The sequence below is a fragment of the Cervus canadensis genome, chromosome 6 (assembly GCF_019320065.1).
Source record: "Cervus canadensis isolate Bull #8, Minnesota chromosome 6, ASM1932006v1, whole genome shotgun sequence".
Taxonomy (NCBI): domain Eukaryota; kingdom Metazoa; phylum Chordata; class Mammalia; order Artiodactyla; family Cervidae; genus Cervus; species Cervus canadensis.
Window position 1 is genome coordinate 56121239 of NC_057391.1, and position 20260 is coordinate 56141498.

The 20260-nt window shown below is 37.9% G+C and overlaps 1 protein-coding gene across 5 annotated transcripts in view; it reads left to right on the top strand.

The window, feature by feature from the left end:
* ATP8B4 (ATPase phospholipid transporting 8B4 (putative)) overlaps nucleotides 1-20260 on the top strand; it is a 264538-nt gene that overhangs the window by 125257 nt on the left and 119021 nt on the right. For all 5 annotated transcript variants that reach the window (XM_043472025.1, XM_043472023.1, XM_043472022.1 and 2 more), the window contains exons 8-10: nucleotides 3656-3726; nucleotides 8694-8776; nucleotides 18921-19079. In XM_043472025.1, coding sequence (XP_043327960.1) covers nucleotides 3656-3726; nucleotides 8694-8776; nucleotides 18921-19079 — 313 coding nt within the window. The remainder of the gene's footprint in view (nucleotides 1-3655; nucleotides 3727-8693; nucleotides 8777-18920; nucleotides 19080-20260) is intronic.

A 20260-nucleotide genomic window follows, 5' to 3' on the forward strand; every position in this document is an offset into this window, starting at 1 on the left:
TGGCTTTAAATCTCTTAGAGCCTTGGGTTCCTCTATTAGACGTGATGAAGCTTTCACCATGACTTGCTATGGGCATTGCGTGAGTTAATTTAGTTCATCTAGTGCTTGTCAGGCTGGAAATGACCTTCCCAGGTTTCTTATCCACACAGTAGGAACAACATTATCCCCTAATGAGACTGTTGAGAGAACAAAGTGATACAATTATGTGAATGTTTTGTTAGCCCTTAGCTGCACAGCTTTTAGATGTTATATAATTGCTTGAGGTTTAGCTTCATTGGCTCTTTAATTCAACAAACATTAATTATGCCTAATAAATCTAGGAGTCTAGTGTCATTGGCTCTTAGAACTTACAGATGTGCAGCAGATTCTTTTCAAGAGTCCTCTGGCTGGTATATTTGTTTCAGGTCTCCATGAAGCTGCTACTTGGGCTTTTTGTTACCTGTGGACGGTGGCTGAAGAGTCACTGTGTTAAAAACAGTCTTCAATTCTTGAGAGATATAGTTGAGTCTTTCCTGGGAGGGCACAGGGAAAAGGAACCAGTAATTGACAGAACAAAGTATTGGGTTGGCCAAAAAGTTTGTTCGAGCTTTTCTATGATGTCACTTGGAAACCTAAACTAACTTTTTGGCCAACCCAGTACAAATAAGAGTCTAAGGAAGATGGGTATGGTTGGGATTAACTGCTGCATGGTCCCACTGTGAGTTCCAGTAATCACACTTTCTGTTACTGTACTTCATTCCTGCTAACATCTCTGCCTGCAAGGACCTGCCCTCCATTCCATCTGGAATCTTCCATGAAGCCCTTCCTTAGCTACCCATCAGATACACCCCTTTCTCACTTGCATTCCTCCCATAGCACTTTGTTAATAAGATACTTAGAACCCTTATCATAGTCTGCCTTTACTAAACTATAAAATCCTTGAAGTAAAGGAGTTTTCATTCTATTTAGTACTCCTGGCAGTATATGCCTTGAATTGCCTAGATTCACATCCTAGTGCCCTACTTTGTGGCCTCAAACAAGTTACTGAACCTCTCTGGGCCTCACTTTACTCATCTGTAAAGTAGAGATAGCAACAAGATATACATTTAGGGTTTCTTTGAGTTAAATAAAATGCTGCATTAAGGCTAGGTGATATAGAATAGTGCCAGACACGTAGTAAGAACTCACCAAATTTTGGCTATGGGTATTATAAACACCTCCAACTCAAACACAAGTTTCTGGATTAACTAGGAATTGGGTCCCTGAGAGATATTGAAGGGATCAGCTTAAGGAGGACTGACCTGAGACTGACAGAGTATTGGGGCTTGTTGGGCCCTAAGACCATCCATGTGTTGCCCCACTCCCTTCTCCAAAGAGCAGAGGGCAATCCAATGCTAACAAGGCTGTTACTAAGCTCTCCTGCCCTTCTTTCCAAAAGGACTACCGAGCGCATGTGGAAGTAGGGCGGCATGATGGCGAATTAGCTGGCCACTGCACATTCACACATCCTCTTCCGCTACGATGAATGAACAAAACTTGAGAAGTTAGCAAAAGGAAATACCAAAACTCAGCAGTTGGGCCGGGAGAACAGGAAGAGTGAGGGGAGGCAGGACAGAGATTAGGGAGTGGGAAAACAGGAGGAAGGTTCAGGGGACATAGAAAAAGTTGACAGTGGAGGTGACGGGAGGAGGCAGGGAAGGTAGATGGAGGGAAGGTAGAAGTCTCAGCTTCCCAAGGTATAGAGAGAGCAGTAAGCTAGCCCAGAACCTGTGAGGTTTACACTTTCTGCCTCTAGGAGGTTGAGTCCCTGCTCAGGAGAGATTTCAGTCACCAGGTGGCAGTGGTGCCTCAGTCACATGTTCTGAGCCAACTGTGGCCAACAGTCCCTCTCCTTATTTACTGAAAATATGTGTTAAGGCAGCTGAGCTCAAAATTACGCAGTAACATTGAATAGTTCTTACTAGGCAGGATTTTGAAGAAAAGCAACTGTAGGTACAAATGGTTATCTTTCTCTAAACTTCATAACTATTTTTTAGTCACAGATGGTAGCAATTAGAGAATTCTGGATTTTGTTTAAAATGATCCTGTTAAACTCAGGGAGGAGAACCATAGGCCAAAGAGTGTGAAGCTCTACTGCTGTTGTGCCTTATGCCTTTATTCATTGTAATGCAAATGTGAGAAATAAAATCAAAGTACATTTTTGTAACACTTTTTCACTTTAAAAATGTTGGCTTATAACTGGCATATACTCTTCACATGTCCTCTTCAGAGTGAGTTTGCTTTGGTCATGTTGTGAGAAGTCAGAAAGTAAATAATTTCTGCCTTGACAGACGTCTGTGACTTTTTCATCCAGAGTTGAAGAACCTTGATAGTACAAACCCGTTTATTTTGTTAGGGGTTTGTCACTGAGTTGTTTTTTCAGTTCTGTTTTGTTATGACTTAGACAAAACTATTCCCCCATACATGCAGCTACGCCTGGCCTATTTTTGAGTTGAAAATTTAAACACTTGAGAGAATGAAATGAGAAGTTTGATTCTAAATTTAACCTCCAGGCTTTTATAATGGGATATTTCTAATACTTAAAAACCAAAGGTAAGAAAAATGTACAGTTTTGGAATGCCAGTCGTACATTTTGAGGTAGAAAATTGTAAAGCTAATATGTCAAAATAAATTGCTATAATTTTAGTCAGTTCTTTGTAGATATTCAAATCCTTAAGAATTTCATAAAAACCTTTATTTTAAAATTAATTTTGAAATTTCAAATAAACAATTTCCCAATGTAGAAAGCTACTAGAATTCTAAAACTGAATCATGATCAGTCATTTCCAATTTATCTCTGTCCTAGACCAGCTCCTCACCTCTGAATGCTTTCTGTTTTTACTGTGGTTTCTATTCTATCCAGCCCTCTTGCTTAACCCCTGCTTTTCTTCTCTTTCTCTTTTCATATACACCACCATCTTTTTCTTTTTTTTTATCTTTTAAAAAAAATATTTATTTTTAATTGAACGATGGTTGCTTTGCAGTATTGGTTTGATTTCTGCCATACATCAACATGAATTAGCCATAGGTACACATATGTCCCCTCCCTCTTGAACCTTCCTGTCATCCTGTTTATCTTTTCAAGTTTGTTTTTCCTTTAGTCCTTTTCTCTTTCCTTGCCTCTCATTTTTTTCTATTGTTTTCAATTTTCTCCTGCTCCTTCACTTTTGTCTTTCCCCATTTCTTTGCATGCCCTCTGCTCTTAACTGATAACTGAAGAATTAGTGTGTGCATATAAGTGTTTCCAATTATCTTACTTATTGGAGAACATTTTCTATGAGCAATTATCAAAGCAAGAAAATGGAATTTTATGTGTTTCTATAAAAGACATAAATTTTATATAGGAATATATAAAAACTTTATACATTTCTATTAAAAAATAAAGTGGTTGTTAATTTATATGCTGTATCCTGCCCTTGCTTATGTTCTGATGGCCAAGAGAGTGCAAAGCAGGAACAAGGGAGCAGAGGGTGGTTTTGATTCAGGGCATGTGTCAGAGAGGTGGAGCAAGACTTCATGTCTCACTTGTTTTCTAAGGCTCTGCTGACTCATTAGTAATGGAGGGGTGATACAGTGTTGAAGGTGTTCAACCAATCTTCCCCCCTCAAATATTCTTTATCATGGTTTTTCAAAATAGGCTGATCTCCTTCTTCTATCAAGTAGTGAGCCACATGGTCTCTGTTATATTGAAACTGCTGAGCTTGATGGGTAAGTCATTACAATTCAAATAATTGTTTAGATTGGTTTTTCAATTTATTTAAGAGCAATAGCTTTAGAAACAAGACCTAACTTAAATCCTAAACCTTAATCTTAGATGCAATGTGTATGTGTGTGTGTGTGTATGCATGCCATGGAATATTAATCATTAAAAAGAATGAAATAATGCCATTTGCAGCAACACGGATGGACCTTGAGATTATCATACTGAGTGAAGTAACTCAGAGAAAGACAAATGTCATATATTGCTTAAATGTGGAATCTAAATAAATTGATACAAAGGAACTTAGTTCGAACAGATATAGGCACAATTATGATTACCAAAGGGGTAAATTAGGGATTTGAGATTAACAGATGCATACATTGCTATACATAAAACAGATAAACAGCAAGAATCTACTGTATAATACAGGGAACTATATTAAATATAATAGCCTGTAGTGGAAAAGAATCTGAAAAAGAATATATGTGTATGTTGAATGACTGCTCTACACCTGAAACATTGTAAATCAACTATACCTCAATCAAAAAAACCTGAAAAAAAAACCCTTCATTTTATATTCTTGGAAGAAATAAGACTGTTAAATTGCAAAGTCCATTAAAAATGTTTTTTTTGGTGTGGACCATTTTCAAAGTTTTTATTGAATTTATTACAGTACTGCTTCTGTTTTATGTGTTGGTGGGTTTTGGCTGTGAGGCACATGGGATCTTAGCCCCTGACCAGGGATTAAATCTGCACCCCCTGCACTGGAAGGTGAAGTCTTAGCCACTGGGCCATCAAGGAAGTCCCGCTTAGTCCATTTGCTAGTTACTTTGCATCTTGTTAAAACTCTGTCTTTTCTCTTGAATTTATTTCAGGAACAATGAGCTAACTATATATGTGAGTAAGATGTAGTTTACATAGGGATTCTTCACTGAGATTCCCTGAAAGGGTTTCTTTGTTTATTTGTTTTTAATTTCAAGTGCTTTTCTAAGGAAAATGAGAGGAGTGGCAATCAAGATCTCTTGAAGAAAGAAGAACTGGTGTTACTTTATAAGGCAACTTTTGGAACTTGGTCAAGTGAGGATGTAGAGAGAGAAGAGAGAAATGAAGTAGAATGCAGTTTTGACAGATGCTAATTTGGAATTTAGCTATAGATCATATAGTAATTTCATTTCAATGGATTCAGTTAGTCTGTCTGACATTAAAAACATTTATTGAACACTTACATTTTAAAGCATGTGCTTGAGATGGATTCTGTCATTTAATCCTGACATAGGTACTATAAGCCCTGTTGTATAGGCAAGGAAACAAAAGCTTGGAGAGATTAAAGAATTTGCACCAAACTTCTAATGAATGAAACCAGGACTCAAACCTGGCAGCTTGACAAAAGAGCCCGTGGTTTTAACCACTTCCTTCTAAATCATTGCTGTACTGAGATATCCAAATAGAGATCAGCCTGTGTGATCCTACCCTTGGTTTGGCAGAAGCTAAAATAGTGCTAAGAGGAAAATTTATAGCTGTACGTGTATATACTTGAAAAGAGAAAAAAAGCCTCAAACCAATGATCAGATCTTCCATTCATAACCTAGAAAATAGCAAAATAAACCAAAGCAAGTAGAAGGAAGGAGCAAAGAGAAAAAAAATCAATGAATTTGAAAATAGAAAAAGAATATAGAAAAAGAAACAAAGAGCTAGTTCTTTGAAAACATCAGTAAAATAGACAAACTTTAAGAAGACTGGGGAAGAAAAGAAAAGATACAAGTTAACAATATCATGAATGAACCAGGGAGTATTATAATAGATCCTGAAGTCATCAAAAAGATATGGAGATACTATGTATAACTCTATACACATTAACAACCTAGAGTAAATGGACTGCTTCATCGAAAAACAGTCAGAACTCATCCAGTACGAAATAATTTGAGTAGTCCTGTTATTGTTAAGGAAACAATTCAAATATAAAACATAAAACTATAAAACCTTTAGAAAAAACATAGTAGAAAGTCTTGAAGATTTAAAGCTAGTCAAAGAGTTCTTAGATTTGACCCCAAAAGCATAATGCATAAAAGGAAAATTTGACAAACTGGACTTGGTCATGTTAAGTTTTTTTTTTTTTCTGTGCAAAAGACTCTGTTAAGAGTATGAAAATAAAAGTTACAGACTAGGAGAAAATACTTGCAACCTATATATCTGACAAAGGACTTGTATCTTGAATATATGAAAAATATTTAAAACTCCACAGTAAAAAAAATCCAATTAGAAAACTGACAAATGATATTAAGGGACAGGTCACCGAAGATAACTTACAGATGGCAAATAAGTACATGAAAAGATGCTCAACAACATTAGTCATTGGGATATTAAAGTTAAAACAACAATGATGTATCACTTCCCACTTATCCTATCAGAATAACCAAAATAAAAAATAGTGAGGACTCCAAATGCTGGCAAGAATGTTGAGAAACTGAGTCACTTACACATTGCTGGTGAGAATATAAAATGCTACAATCACCCTGGAAAACAGTGTGGCAGTTTCTTAAAAAGCTAAACATGTAGCTCCTGTATAATCCAGCAGTTTCATTACCTGGCATTTATCCCAGAGAAATGACTTATGCTTACACAAAAATTTGTATACAAACGTTTAGGGCAGCTTTATTTGTAATATCTGCAACTAGAAACAACTTATATGTCTGTCACCAGGCGAATGGTTGAACAAACTGGAATATCCATATTGTGGAATATTACTGAGTAACAAAGAGGAATAAACTATTGATATATGCAACAACCTGAATGTATCTTCACAGAATCATATTGAGTGAAAAAAGTAAATATCAGAAGGTCACATACTGTATTATTTCATTTATATAACATTTCTATAAAATTAGAGAAACAGATAACAGATTAGGGATTGCCATGAGTTTAAGATGGGTTGGAGGAGGCAGAGAAGGTGGTATGTCCATAAACGGAACCCAGAGGAATCCTCGTGTTGATTGAAGTGTTCCGTATCTTGACTATTAATGTCGGTATCCTGGTTGTGATATTGTGATACAGTTTCGTGAGATGGTACCATGGGAGAAGTTGACTAAAAGGTGAAAAGGATCTTCCTGTATTGTTTCTTATGTTGAAAATCATTTTGAAATTTATCAAGATATTGACCAAAGTGACTGTACCATTTTAGATGTCACTATTAGTATATGAGATTTTCAGTGACTCTCTATCCTGGTATGATCAATCTTTAATTTCAGATAGTTCAGATAGTAGGCATGTAGTAGTAGTAGTATTTATACAGTAGGCATGTAGAAGTATCTCATTATGGTTTTAATTTGCATTTCCCTAGTGAGAAATGATAGTGAAAATTTTTTTTTTGTTTATCACTGTATTTCTTTTTTAGTGAAGTGTCTGTTCAGATCCTTTATGCATGTGTTATTTTATATTGTCATTTGTACTTCTTTTACAGATTAAAAAATATTATTTGAGAAAAAAATCAGGAGTTTTGGGAAAAAAAATTTATCAGTGAGGACTCTGTGTGATTATTCTTCCTCTTTAGTTTCCATGTCTGAATATGGAAGTGAGATATTAGAATCCTGAGGAAATAAATTAACATGATGATGAACTTTGATGAGTGACAGCATATATGGAATAGGGCTGAGGAATGAGAGCTGTCTGGTCCAGTTGGTGTGATTGTTTAAATTATTTGAAAAGTCGTTTAAAGGGCAAACATTTGTCTTTTAATCTCAACACCACTGTCTCATTCTTTTCCATCAAGCCCAACTCAGTTTCTGCCTCAATTATGAAGTTATTTTTGACTGTCTTTACTCATCTCTGCCTCTTAGAATTTGTAGATTTAGATCAATAAGATCTAAATGACTTGAACAAAGTTATTTCAATTATACATTCAGCTTAATGTTTTCTGCAGAAAGCTGTTTGGCTAATGGGCATTCCTTGGATTCAGTTCTTATTGCCATAACATCATTGTGAAACTTAATCATGGAGAAGTTTAGATTAAATCAAGTCTCAGGTATCTGCTCAGTTCTCTAAGTTCAGTTTTTCATGGTTTGGCATGCACTTCCAAAAGGTGATATTTGCTTTTTTACCTACCACTTGTTTTCCTCAAGAGGACAGTAACCTTCAGGGCTGCATTGAGTTTCATGGGTGACTGTGGTATGTATTCAATCGATATTTGTTGACCCACTACTACTGAACCCACTACTAAACATTTCTGTAAAGACTAAACTCGGACAGATTCTCTTAAGCTATGGTAGAAGAGAATTTGGTTGAACTCAGTGAGGAAACTGACATGACAAACTCCTAAGGAGACTTGAGTGATGGCCATAGAATCTTCACTGCTGGTCATTTCATGAGTACCAGACAGCCATCTGTCCAACATATACATGGTCTTGCTTGGAAGATGACCAGCTCCTTGTGATCTACTTAGTTCCTGTCTAGTTTTATGGTTCTAGATGTATGGGATTCTTGGCTTGATTCTTCAAGAAAAAGAAAGCTGTATTCCTTTTCCCATTTGTATTTCAGCTACTGTGAAATTAGCTATGACCATCTCTTACAAGTAAAACTTCTGCATAGATACCAGATTCTGGAGTGATACTGACCTTCTTTAACTGGCAACTGTGTTCCTATTCCTAATGTGTTTTGTAACCCACGCATGATGTCTAAGAATGTTCTAATGCAACCATATTTATTATTAATACGTCCTCTGTTTTTCCAAATAGCCAAACAGATCACTGTTGTTACAGAGATGTGCTGTGGATGGAATGCTAACCCTTAGGAGTCTGCAAAGACTTGTCCACTTTCCCGAGATAGTGTGGGAGGTGCGAGTGACATTCAGAGGGAGTTTCCTGAATCTCTTGTGTTGGATTTTGCATGTGCTAAAATTGCGGAAATGCCCCTGATTGCTTTGTATAAGATACTGTTGGGCTGTTTCATTTACAAGTTTATGTCATGTCAATTAATTTCACAGGGAAACAAACCTTAAGGTGCGCCACGCGCTCTCAGTTACCTCAGAACTTGGAGCAGATACTAGCAGACTCGCAAAGTTTGATGGTAAGTGTTTAAAACTGAAAAAGACAGACCTCAAAACCAAAAGGCTTTTGTAACAAAGCCATGTAACAAAATAGTTATATGAAATTCAATTTATGTTTCTTCTTATTTGGTGGAAGGACATAAAATTCTCCAAGCATCAAAGCCTGTGATCTCTTCTCACGCTTAAGGGTAAAAGTGTTTAACAAGGGGAGAATGGCTGTATCAGTTCATTGTTCCTTTCATTCTTGTTTTTCCTTCTCTAGACCTCATTCCCTCTGGTCCCATAATACCCTTCATTTGCCTGACCTGGGTCTCCCTGGAGCCTCATACAGACTTGCTGAGGATGAGTAACAGGCCACACTCCTATTTCTAGCTCTAACTAGCCATGCATTCTCTGGCTCCATAACAAAGGCCAAACCCTAGACTACAGATTTGATGAAGACAGTAATTCTGCCTCATTTAGTTCTGTGTTTTTCAGAATGCCTGGTATAATATCTTAAAGATAATAGGTGTTCAAGAAGAATATTATAATTTATTAATCAGTTGTCAACTGTTGCCCTTTATTTTAGACCAGGGATTTGTTATCACCATCTTCACATCATTCAACCCAGTCCCATGCTCCTCAGCATGGTCTCCTCTGCCTATTCTACTCCATCTGTGTCTTATTCTTTTCTATTAAAGCTGTCACAGAGTAGCAAAATTCTTCTAGTCAAAGGAAAAATAATTAATGGTAGGACTTCGGGCATCCTGATAGGTGATTGGAGAATCTATGGGGTCTTCCTGACACCCCCTCAATGGTCTCTTGCTTTATACACATTTGTATCTGGACTTGGATATCAATATTTCCATACAGATTTGTTTTATTTATTAACCCATATTTATGAGTTTGAGGCTATCTTTCTAAATGTTTTCTTTGGAGTCTACTAAAGGAAAATGTGGACAAGCATGATCCCGTGAGTTAGAGCACAGACAGCTTTACATTTTAAAGTTTCTCAGGGCACAACTTAGAGCTCCTATTGCTTGTGCTTTGCATTTGCTTGTAGACTCCATCTGGATACTGTTAATATTTTAATCTTTCTTAAATGAGTGCCATTGTAACAAGTGTTTACAGAAAAAAAGTATTCCTCCAGTTTGAGATTTAAGTCAGGGGAATAGCCAGGAAACTGAATGGCCCAAGAAATATTTTGATTAGATTAAAATAAATTACACATTTTCTACTAAGTAATTTTTTCAATGAAATTTTACTGTTATGTGAATCCAAAAAAGTAAATTGTGTTCATGAATCAAAACACTTGCTTAAAACACGTCACGGAATATTCATAGAGTCCTAAAAGGGCAACCTAAATGTAATTTACTCATTTCTTTTCTGACAGAAGTGTACCTTTACACCTCTGTTAATCTATGAGGAGGTAAAAATTCATGACTTCTTGCTTACTTTACTGTTAAAAAGCAGAAAATTATGTTATAATTGCAAGCTCGTTTTCTTTCATAGATACTGGCACAGATAGCCTGTGCTGTGATTTAGTTACAAACAACCCTGAAATCATAGTGGCATAAACAGTAGAAGTTTATTTCTTCCTCATGTCATATCTGATGCAGGTTGGATGGCCTTCTTCATCTTGTAGCTATGATGCCTAGACTAATGGCCCTTAAGGTGAGCACGTCAGAGTAAGGATGAGATGAAAGAGACAAGCTAACTTTTAACTGCTCTTCCTCTTACGTTTCATTGGCCAGCATGGCCAGCGTGAGTCACATGGGCCTGACCTAACTGCAAGGGAGGAAATGAGTATGGAGTTGAGTTGAGTGCTGTTTCTGCCACACCCCGTGACCAGAGGTCAATTCCAGGATTGTGTATAAAGGGACATGCTGGATTAGGTAGATTTCTTACTGGGAACTGCAGGAATGGGGCCAAGAATCTGCCTTCTCAACATGACTCCTCATACCCCTCTCAATCCTCCCTGGCCTGCTTTACTATTTCTTTTTCTCATAGCACTTATCACCATCTGGCATACTCTACAAAGTGCTTATTTTCTGCTTGTTATTTATTGTCTGTCTCTACCTGCTGCAGTGTGAGCCGAACAGGGATCTCTGTTTTGGTCACTGATAAATGCCGAGTCCCTGGAACAAAGCATGGCACAGAGTGATTGCTCAATAAGTCCTTGATGAATGCATGAATAAATGGTGACAGGTGCCAGAGAGTGGGGGACAGGATCAGCCTCAGGCCCCAAAAGACATGGGAGAGCAAAGGAGGGGTGTAAGGTAAGGGGCTGGGGGTGGAGTATGAAGTGATGGGTGAAGAAGAGGCTTCCTGATGGGAATTTGTAAGACAAAGCAAGAGTGCGGGGTCCCCTTCTCTTGGAGGGCAGTGGCTGGGAAAGGGGCCATCTGCTGTGGTGGTTTTATAATGACTTTCCTCAGAATCTTTCCACCAAACAGAGTTGAACACAGAAGTCTGAAATTTAAACCAATACAAGTGGTGATGCTTGGGCTAAAGCAGAAAATACTTCTTCACCTAAAATAGTTCTTTTATCACAGATGGAATAACAGGTCCAGAGAGATTAAAGGACTTCTGTGTGTGTGTGTGTGTGTGTGTGTGTATGTGTATGTATATATATACAGATAAAGTCTTTATTAATACTTAATAAAATTTACTTTAAAAGTGTATTCATAATTATCACTTAATAGTTGTGGCCTGCATTTGCTTCACATAACATAGGTAAGTCACAAAACCTCTAATATATAATAGTTTTTGCCAATAAAGGCAACACAGACCTCTATTGTCTTTCATTTATACATAAACTGTGATCACTTTTCGGAGAACATGTAATGCCAAATTTATGAGGCAGGTACACTTCTGGGCTAAATATCAGATCTCTGCTAAATTTACTTTTTCTTCTTAAATCTTGGGTTGAATTTCAATCTACCATAACATTCAAGGCAACAGGATGTTCTATGGGTTTAGCCATATTAAAATATGACTTCCTATTTCCAAGAAAACATCTGAAAAATGAATAGAGGGATTAAAGGGAAATAAATTCGATAGAATATGAAAATTAGTCTCCCCTCTTAGCAGCCAAATTTAAAGACCAAGGGAGTGATACAATATGTGGAAAAGTCTTTGAAAGAGTTGGAACAGTTAACAAACCCCAAATCTTTCCCGCAATTGCTTTTGCTTTCTTATAGCCTTCAACTTTTCCTTCATTTCCTAGTTTTTAAGCCTTAGTTTTAATTTCATTCTTTCCCTACCTCTCTGACATACACGCCCACACACCAATACTTCTACTATATACACACATTTCTCTCATGATTCTAGCTATCGTTTTTCTTTCCTCCCTTTTTGCATTATTTTTAACTATTCTCTTTGCATCTTTCTCTTTCACTCTTTGTTTTTAATAGTTTATTTATTTCCTCTATCTGAATTCTCTTTTTTCTATTATTTTAAAATCTTTTCTATTTTCATCACTCTCTCTGTATTATTAGTTTATTAATTTTATGGTGGCATGGTGGTAAAGAATCCGCCTCCCAGTGCAAAAGACACAGCAGATGTAGATTCAGTCCCTGGGTCAGGAAGATCACCTGGAGGAGGAAATGGCTACCCACGCTAGTATTCCTGCCTGGAAAATTCCACGGACAGGGAGCCTGGCGGGCTACAGTCCATGGAGTCGCAAAGAGTTGGATACAACTGAGCATGCATGACATATCACGTCAAGTTTATCATTAAGCACTTCTAAGGACAAGTTACAATACAAAGTATGTAGAATTACAACATATCTTCACATGTACTATCAAGATTCTTTTGATACTTCTCCTCCATTGTTTTCCTATCCCCTCTTTTAGGTCTCCTCTGTTAACCGTTGTCATAATGGGATTCAATAGATTTCAAGTTTTCCTCTCAGGGCTAAAAAAATTTCTTTCAATCATAGGAATTAAAACCAGATATTGCATCCTTTAGGTTTCCCAGATGGTTAAGTGGTAAAGAATCCACCTGCTGATGCAGGAGATGCAGGAGACATGAGTTGGGTCCCTGGGTCGGAAAGATCCCCTGGAGGGGGAAACGGCAACCACTCCAGTATTCTTGCCTGGGAAATCCCATTCTTGCCTGGTGGGTTACAGTCCATAGGGTCACAAAAGAGTCAAACAGGACTGAACTACTGAGCACACAACACACACTGTATCCTTTAGCTTAAATTAAAAGTATGATGTCAGCATTGTGTACATCTGGAAGTGCCCTGCCTGGCTATGGCAAGGTCTGATAGATCAGACAGATGTGTGAGGCATGCCCTTTCTGCCTTTGCTGTGTGTATCTTTTAGCTTGTGACATCTGGGCAAATCTGAGTAAGGTCTTGGTTTTGCTTCTAGTTACCATGTATTTTTTCTCCTGAGATTTGTGTCATACTACTATCTTTAGCACCGAACTACAGTTTCAGTCCTGTATCAAAAGGACATATCATATCTTCTAAGTAGCTGATTACCCGAGTTTCCCAGTCCTAACCCAAGAAGCCCCCATTGGGAACTCCAAACTGGGGACAAGAGCAAGCATCAAAACTGAGGTGGGAAGGCCTTAGGATGTCTCTTGTAAGTCTCCCTGCCTCCCCACTTTTGCTCTTAAACCCAAGGACAGCAACTTGTTGGTGACCTCTTAAGGCATGGCATGAGCTTTCTTTCTTTTTTTTTTTCTTTTATCCATTCACTTGGTCACCTGTTCATTTACTTACTAAATGTGTATTTAACACAAAACCTAGGGATTTGCTAAGCCCGGAGATACAGTGGTTAACAAGTCAGACCCAGGCCTTGCTTTCATAGCACTTATAGCCCTGGGGAGAAGACGGATTTGAACAAGAACTCATCCTCAAAGAAACCTTTAATTAGATAAAAGTCCTAAAGTTCCCAGGCCTACCCATGATGTTGACACATGAACAAGTAGTCACTATGTACCAGGCACCATGCTAAGTAATTGCACATTTTATTTTATTAAATCCTTACAGCCCCAGGAGGAAGAGGTTACTATTACTTCCAATTTATGGGCAAGGAAACCGAGACCCAGATAAATTGAATAAGTTCCCCAAGGTCACATGGTTACTAAGTGGAAGAAGTAGAATATGAAGCTAGGACAACTGGCAAAGCCTTACATGAGAGGCTCTAAATTGCAAACAAAAAGGCAGCATTGGAGAGTCAGGGGAATCAGCATGACTGCTTAGCTCCCGATCAGGGTAAGATTTTAATTTTAAGAATACTTTAAACCTGAAAGTGCAAAATTAAATTCTGGAGATCAAGTCCATCCAGGACCCAGAGGATATCACCATGTTTTTTAAAAAGTAGCAAAGTTCTCAGTGATCTTGAACGTCAGGATCCCTGACAAGAGTTTATAGAAGAGTTGGCCAAACATAGAAACCAGTACACACACGACGGAGTTGGGTTTTGGTAGGTAAATCCATTTATTTGAAAAGTTCTCATATAAATATTTTTATACATTTCAAACATCAGAAAAATTGATATGTAGTCTGTTGAATTGTATAAAAAATGATATATAACTTGGCCTAATATTATAAAAAGTATAAAAATAGAGTGGATCTTGATTTTTCATTTTGAAGTCTTTTAGGAATTGACAAGTTTTTATAAATAACTGGAAATAGTTTCAATTATACATTTGTAAACTGGTCAGTCTTATGCCTTGGGGAAAGCCCCGGATGTAAATTGTCTAAATGTGTTTAAGAATCTTTTGCATATTGTTACTGGACTAAGATCTGTTTTTTTGCAACAATGACAAGTTTACATATTTTGTATGACTGTTAATACTGAGTTGTGAAGCAGGGAAAGGTTGACTCTTTATTTAAGGAATCTTTGTGTATTTTTGTGGTTCTTTCTAAAGAAGAGCATGTGTGTAATTAAAACACAGAAAAACAAGCATCTCTTTTTGGTTAAAAAAATCCAAACACACAGAAAGTCTTTGTTAGAATCTTGTGACTTTTTAAACTTACCAGATCAGTTTTTCATTCACCTGGATAGAAGAACAGCTCAGTAGCAGAGCTGACGTGACTGTGTGAGACGCAGAAGCCTTGTGAAGAAAAGAACTTTTTTCTTTACTGCTGGTGTTGATGTGGCCATTATGGTGATGATGATGGGTAGCTGAGGCTTATGGTTGAAGAGTAATGAGGTTTTAGAAAATGGGAAGGTGACATTTTTCTTTCCAAGAAAAAAATATTTATCACAATCATCAGGGCAACAGTAGAGGGCAGTCTTCTAAACTCTAATAAACGCTTGGCTAGAGCACTCTTGAACGGCAGCGATGTCTTAATTCAATAGCTAATTGTCTTCGAGAAGAGTTGGAGTGCAGATAATCAAGAAGCATTGCTAACAATGATAATATCCATAAAGAAATAAAGTCAAGTACTCTGGAAAAATCTTGAAATATGGGACACTGAATTCCATTTTCATGATAAACTATAGATTTCGACTCTACAGTGGAACACTTTAGTTTGAGAACATTATTAGGTTGTTAATTAACTAACAGTCCAGCTGACTAAATTTAGAATGCCAAGAGGGTTCAGAGTGAAATCTTGTAGATTTTGTTTGGTACAGGCCTCGAGTATTTCTGTGTGATTGCAAACTGGATGAACTGCTATCTGCTTTCACGTCTGTTTTTTTCAGAGAAGCAAACAACTGTGACTGACTAGTTTCATTACATTTATACTTCATAATTGACATGATTTTTTCCCCAGTTGTTTTATTGCTCATTAAAGATGATTTTGTTCTCTGTACATGTGTTCCGTGAATAGCTATGTGAGAAACAATGCTCTTTTTTCTAAACTGTTTTCTCATCCATTGTCAAATTGTTGCCTGCCACTTATTCTTTGATTCAGTTAGCAAAGGGAAGAAGGGTCCTACAGTTTTTCTCTAATCCTTATTGTGCTTTATGGCAGGGATATATTCTTGCTTGCTTCTAACATGCTTGAAGTTGCCTACTTTATTTTCAGTGTTCTCAGATCTATTTGTATCCCTTCAGAGTTAGGCCAACTTAAGTGGCCCACTGTGGCTAGACCCTTTATCATTATTACCATGGAAATATACCACCACTTCTTTCATTCATCTTAGATCTGCTCAGATACCCACATCACCTTCCCAGCTCTCTCTTGAAATCATCTTTCTATCCATCTCTCCAACAAATATTTATTAAGTTCCTATTATGTAGGTAGTATGATAGGTTATGGGGATACAGAAGTGAATACAGTGCTCCATTAAAAGGAGCCTGTTTACCCCTTTTGGAAAGAGGAAGAAAAAACATTGGAAAACTTGTGTTTTGTGCTAACAGGACTAAAAGGGAAGCTGAGCACTTCTAAAGATTAAAAAAAAGTATCTTGGCTTTGTTCATGCCACTTTATTTTCACTAGGCCCTGTGTTTAGTATGTACTTAAACCACTGGGCTCATACTCTTCCAGAATGACTGAATTGGTGCTGGGCCTCCAAAAACTGAGGCATAGCCCCTTGGCCTTACTGTCTGTTCCTGTCTAGAACCACACCCTTGTTGTCAGGCCAGAAATGGATGAACCTTGGGGCCAGAGAGGAGCCAGCCAGCATGTTCAAGGCATATTTGCCTCCATGTCAGTCTTTGCTTGCGACAATAAAAATGACCAAATGAGCCTGTTTTTTATATTCCTGTTGGCAGGGACTGTGTATCTTATTGTTTTTGCCCAAAGCACATTTTTTTTTTTTTTTTAGTGGCCAAGTTTGAAGCCGGAGAAATTGAGTCTTGAATCTGGAATAAGCTTGAAAGTTTGCTATGGACCCATTATTTTATGTAGGTTTTGCTAGGGATGCCTAATTCAAGGTTCTATAAAATTTGTGAACATTGATTATTGCTCAACAAAAAAAGATGTTGAATCTTAGAGTTTAGAAAAAGTCTCCTCTTCCACAATGGAGTTGTCAAATAACTTGGGCCAGTTGAAATCAGTTTTTACTTACTTTTGAATATCTGTGATATGCTATAATAGGAGCAAACGAGGACTTAGCCATTTCTGTTCATATAAAAAGTGACTTTGTATGGATTATTTAGCCTCATCCAAATCCTTCTGCCAGCACACTCACAGTTAGCAGTAGATGTCTGGGAAGAAGCCAGTGTGTGTCCCAGTCGGGATGTTTTGGTGGCAATACTTCAGTGATTCTGGGGAAAGGTAGATGGAGTCGGAAAAGCAACCTGAGCCCTTGGAGTCTCTCATTCCTTTCAGGGTTTTGTTTGTTTTTTCAAGCAAGGTCTATTCACTTTAGTAATCTGGTTGGTTAGGAGTGATCAGGTCATGTGAAAACTGGTTGCCGTCATCTAGGTTTGTTGTAGTGTTAGTTGCTCAGTCGTGTCCAACTTTGAGACGTTATGGACTGTAGCCCATCAGGCTCCTCTGTCCATGGGATTCTCCAGGCAAAAATACTGGTGTAGGCAGCATTTCTTTCTGCAGGGGATTTTCTCAACCCAGGGATCGAACCCGACTCTCCTGCATTGCAGGCAGATTCTTTACTGTCTGAGCCACCAGAGATGCTCCCATCACCTATGTCTATGAGCTTTAAAAGAAAAACCTATCATCCTGGGAAGGAAGGGAGTCAGGTAAGAAGTCTCTAAGTTCAGGAGGTGTTTGATGGGGGTGTAACAGTGCAATACGGAAGTTCTGTAGGCCCGCTGGTCTCTCTTCCCTTCAGTCAGTGCTAAAGACATACTTCCCTTTTTTATTTTCCAAATGTTGCTTTCTATGTTGCAAAATACCCTTTCGGTTTCTGATTAAATAAATGTATCTTTATTGTTTTGGGGAGAGAATTTTGTACACACCAATGGTACCCCTGGCTGGCTTGAATCTTGTTTGGATCTATTCTCAATTATCTTTTTCATTCCTTTCCTCTCTTTTCCTTCTTCTGTCCCTCTGTCTTTCAAATCTTTGTACTCAAAAAGTTAACCCCAACTATGTGCAGTGCAAATGTACTTAAATCTAATAGATATACTTTATGACAAAGTCAGTGAAAGATTATTTCTGGTTTCTTTTTCTATCAAGAGAACCCTCATCCTAAGAGTGTATTTTCTTTTTTTTTTTTTTTTTGAAGAGTAAATTAATTTTATTGACTGATGAAAAACTAAAGTGATAAGTATGAATAGAATACAGGTAACTTCACTTCATGCTGCATTAGAACAAGAAAGATCTAAAGTGAAAGTGTTACAAGCAGAATTAGCCAAATATCAGGGTGGCAGAAAAGGGAAAAGAAACTCTGAATCCGACCAGTGTAGGTGATTCCATTAGCCTTTGAGGTCAACACAAAAGAGTGTATTTTCTTATTGAAATAATGGAACAAATTGATTCATTGATTTGGAATGGGCATGCCCTTAGTTTGGAGTGGAAGTGGTATTAAAAAACAAAAAAAACTAGAAACATCTTTTGGACAGTTTGGGGCAAGTTATATGGTGCCTCTGAGAGTCCCCAGAAGTCTGAATCTAATCAAGATAAGAAGCATGGAAGAGCTGAAAGGAATCACATGCATTCTCAGGCACATGGGGCAAAAAAGGCCCAGGTTTCCTGTGGGTGGAGTATAGTAGGAACCCGAAATTCTGATTATAAGCCTGGAAAGACCCAATTAACTTTGGTTGTGAAACTAGAAGTATGCCTCTTAACCTGTGTGAAAGTTATATTAAATAATAATAAAAAAAAGATGAAATAAAAACTTTTAGAATCACCCCTGCTTTGTCTTTCCAAAAATCATTTGTTTCAAACCAAAAGTAGAGAAAAGTCACACTTTTTTAAAGGAAAAAACATCCCATGGCTCTTGGGGTTTCTATTCTTGTTTGGACAGTGCAGAAAATCATGTTTCACAACATTTGTACCCAGCCCCAGGTGATTTTTCCTAGCATGACTTTGTGTGTGTGTGTGTCGAAAACGGTATGGCAGTCTACTCCAGTATTCTTGCCTGGAGAATTTCATGGACAGAAGAACCAGCAGGCTACAGTCCATGGGGTTCACAGAGTCGGACACACCTGAGTGACTAACACTTTCACTTTTTCATATATGACACTGGGCTGTTGAAAAGAGAAGGAAAATGAACTGTATGTCAGAAGTAGGCTGCTAACACATTATTGCAGGCTTCTAAAGAGAGTTCGAGGTGAGGCATAAAGATGTTTGTTTCTTGTATTTTACAGGGATTGTTGTGTGTGAGGCGCCTAACAACAAGTTAGATAAATTCACCGGAGTTCTCTCTTGGAAGGGCAGCAAGCACTCCCTCAACAATGAGAAGATAATCCTGCGGGGCTGTGTCCTGAGAAATACCAGCTGGTGCTTTGGAATGGTTATTTTTGCAGGTACAGTGGACTCCCCAGGGTCTGTCATGGGTGAACCCTTCCTGAGAACTGCATGGGCACAGTCTATGGCTGTCCAGGTTGGATGAGCATGCAAAGTGCCCTTCCAAGTTGACCGCAGAGTGTAGAGCCCCAGGGTAAGACGCCGCTGCTCTAGAAGCAGTGTGCCTGGCCCCACTCTGTGAGGAACCACTAACATCGTGAACTTACTCTTGAGAGTGCATGGGCCTTAATCACTCAGATGCTAGATACCTAATGTTTATTTTCTTATTCTCTAACCCCATCTCAATCATCCCTATCATTATATGTATTAATCAGCCTGCCTTTAAAGTGGAGGACAAGCATGAAAGAGTCCTGGCTCTGGTGTTGATTTTGTAGTTCGCCAATTTCAAGCAATCCTTTTGGAAAAGCCTTGTTAAAGATCCTGGAGTTGTTCCTGTGTATACTTCAGAGCTTCTTCTACTGTTTGTCAGCAGGACAGCAGATTCTGGAAGGACTGTGCAGGCTGGAGGTGGGGGTAGGGCTTGAGGGAGGAAGGGGAGCGTCTCTTACTCTTCCTGCTGCTACTTTTCCTGTCTCTAATTTATCTCTAAAGGGCCCAAGGTGGCACTGTCTTGCCAAGGAAGCTTACAGTAGCATCATTTCATAAAGCCTCTCAATTTTTACTCATGGCTTCTATTGCCAGCCCTTGACTTTTTAAAATCCTGTTTCTTGTGACACCAAATTAAGATGTATTTTGGGCCCATTGACTATATGTGCAATCAAAATTGGAATGTTCTTAACTGACTTCCTTCAGCAACAACAAAATGTTCATTAAGGACTCAAAAGTGTTCCAAATCTAGAAAAATCCTCTGAATTCCTCCTAAATATTCTCAGCTGTGAGTGTTAGCAAGGCTCTCACTGTTGGGGCATTGCCATTATAAGGACTTGAGAAATCCCTAGAAATGAGGCAGTATATGTCATTTTATCTGGGGATGAATCTGGTTTCATAATGTTTTCATCCGATGCTTTCATTCTTTAGTCAGGGGAATAAACCCTTGATTATATATTTCCTTATTTTGCATCTTGTATTGAGAAAAAGCATGCTTGTCTTATACATTAACCTCTCTTTATCTTCCCACTTCAATTGTCACACTTAATGAAGAGATTTCTTGAAGGTCTCTTTTATTATTGTTATTTTTAAT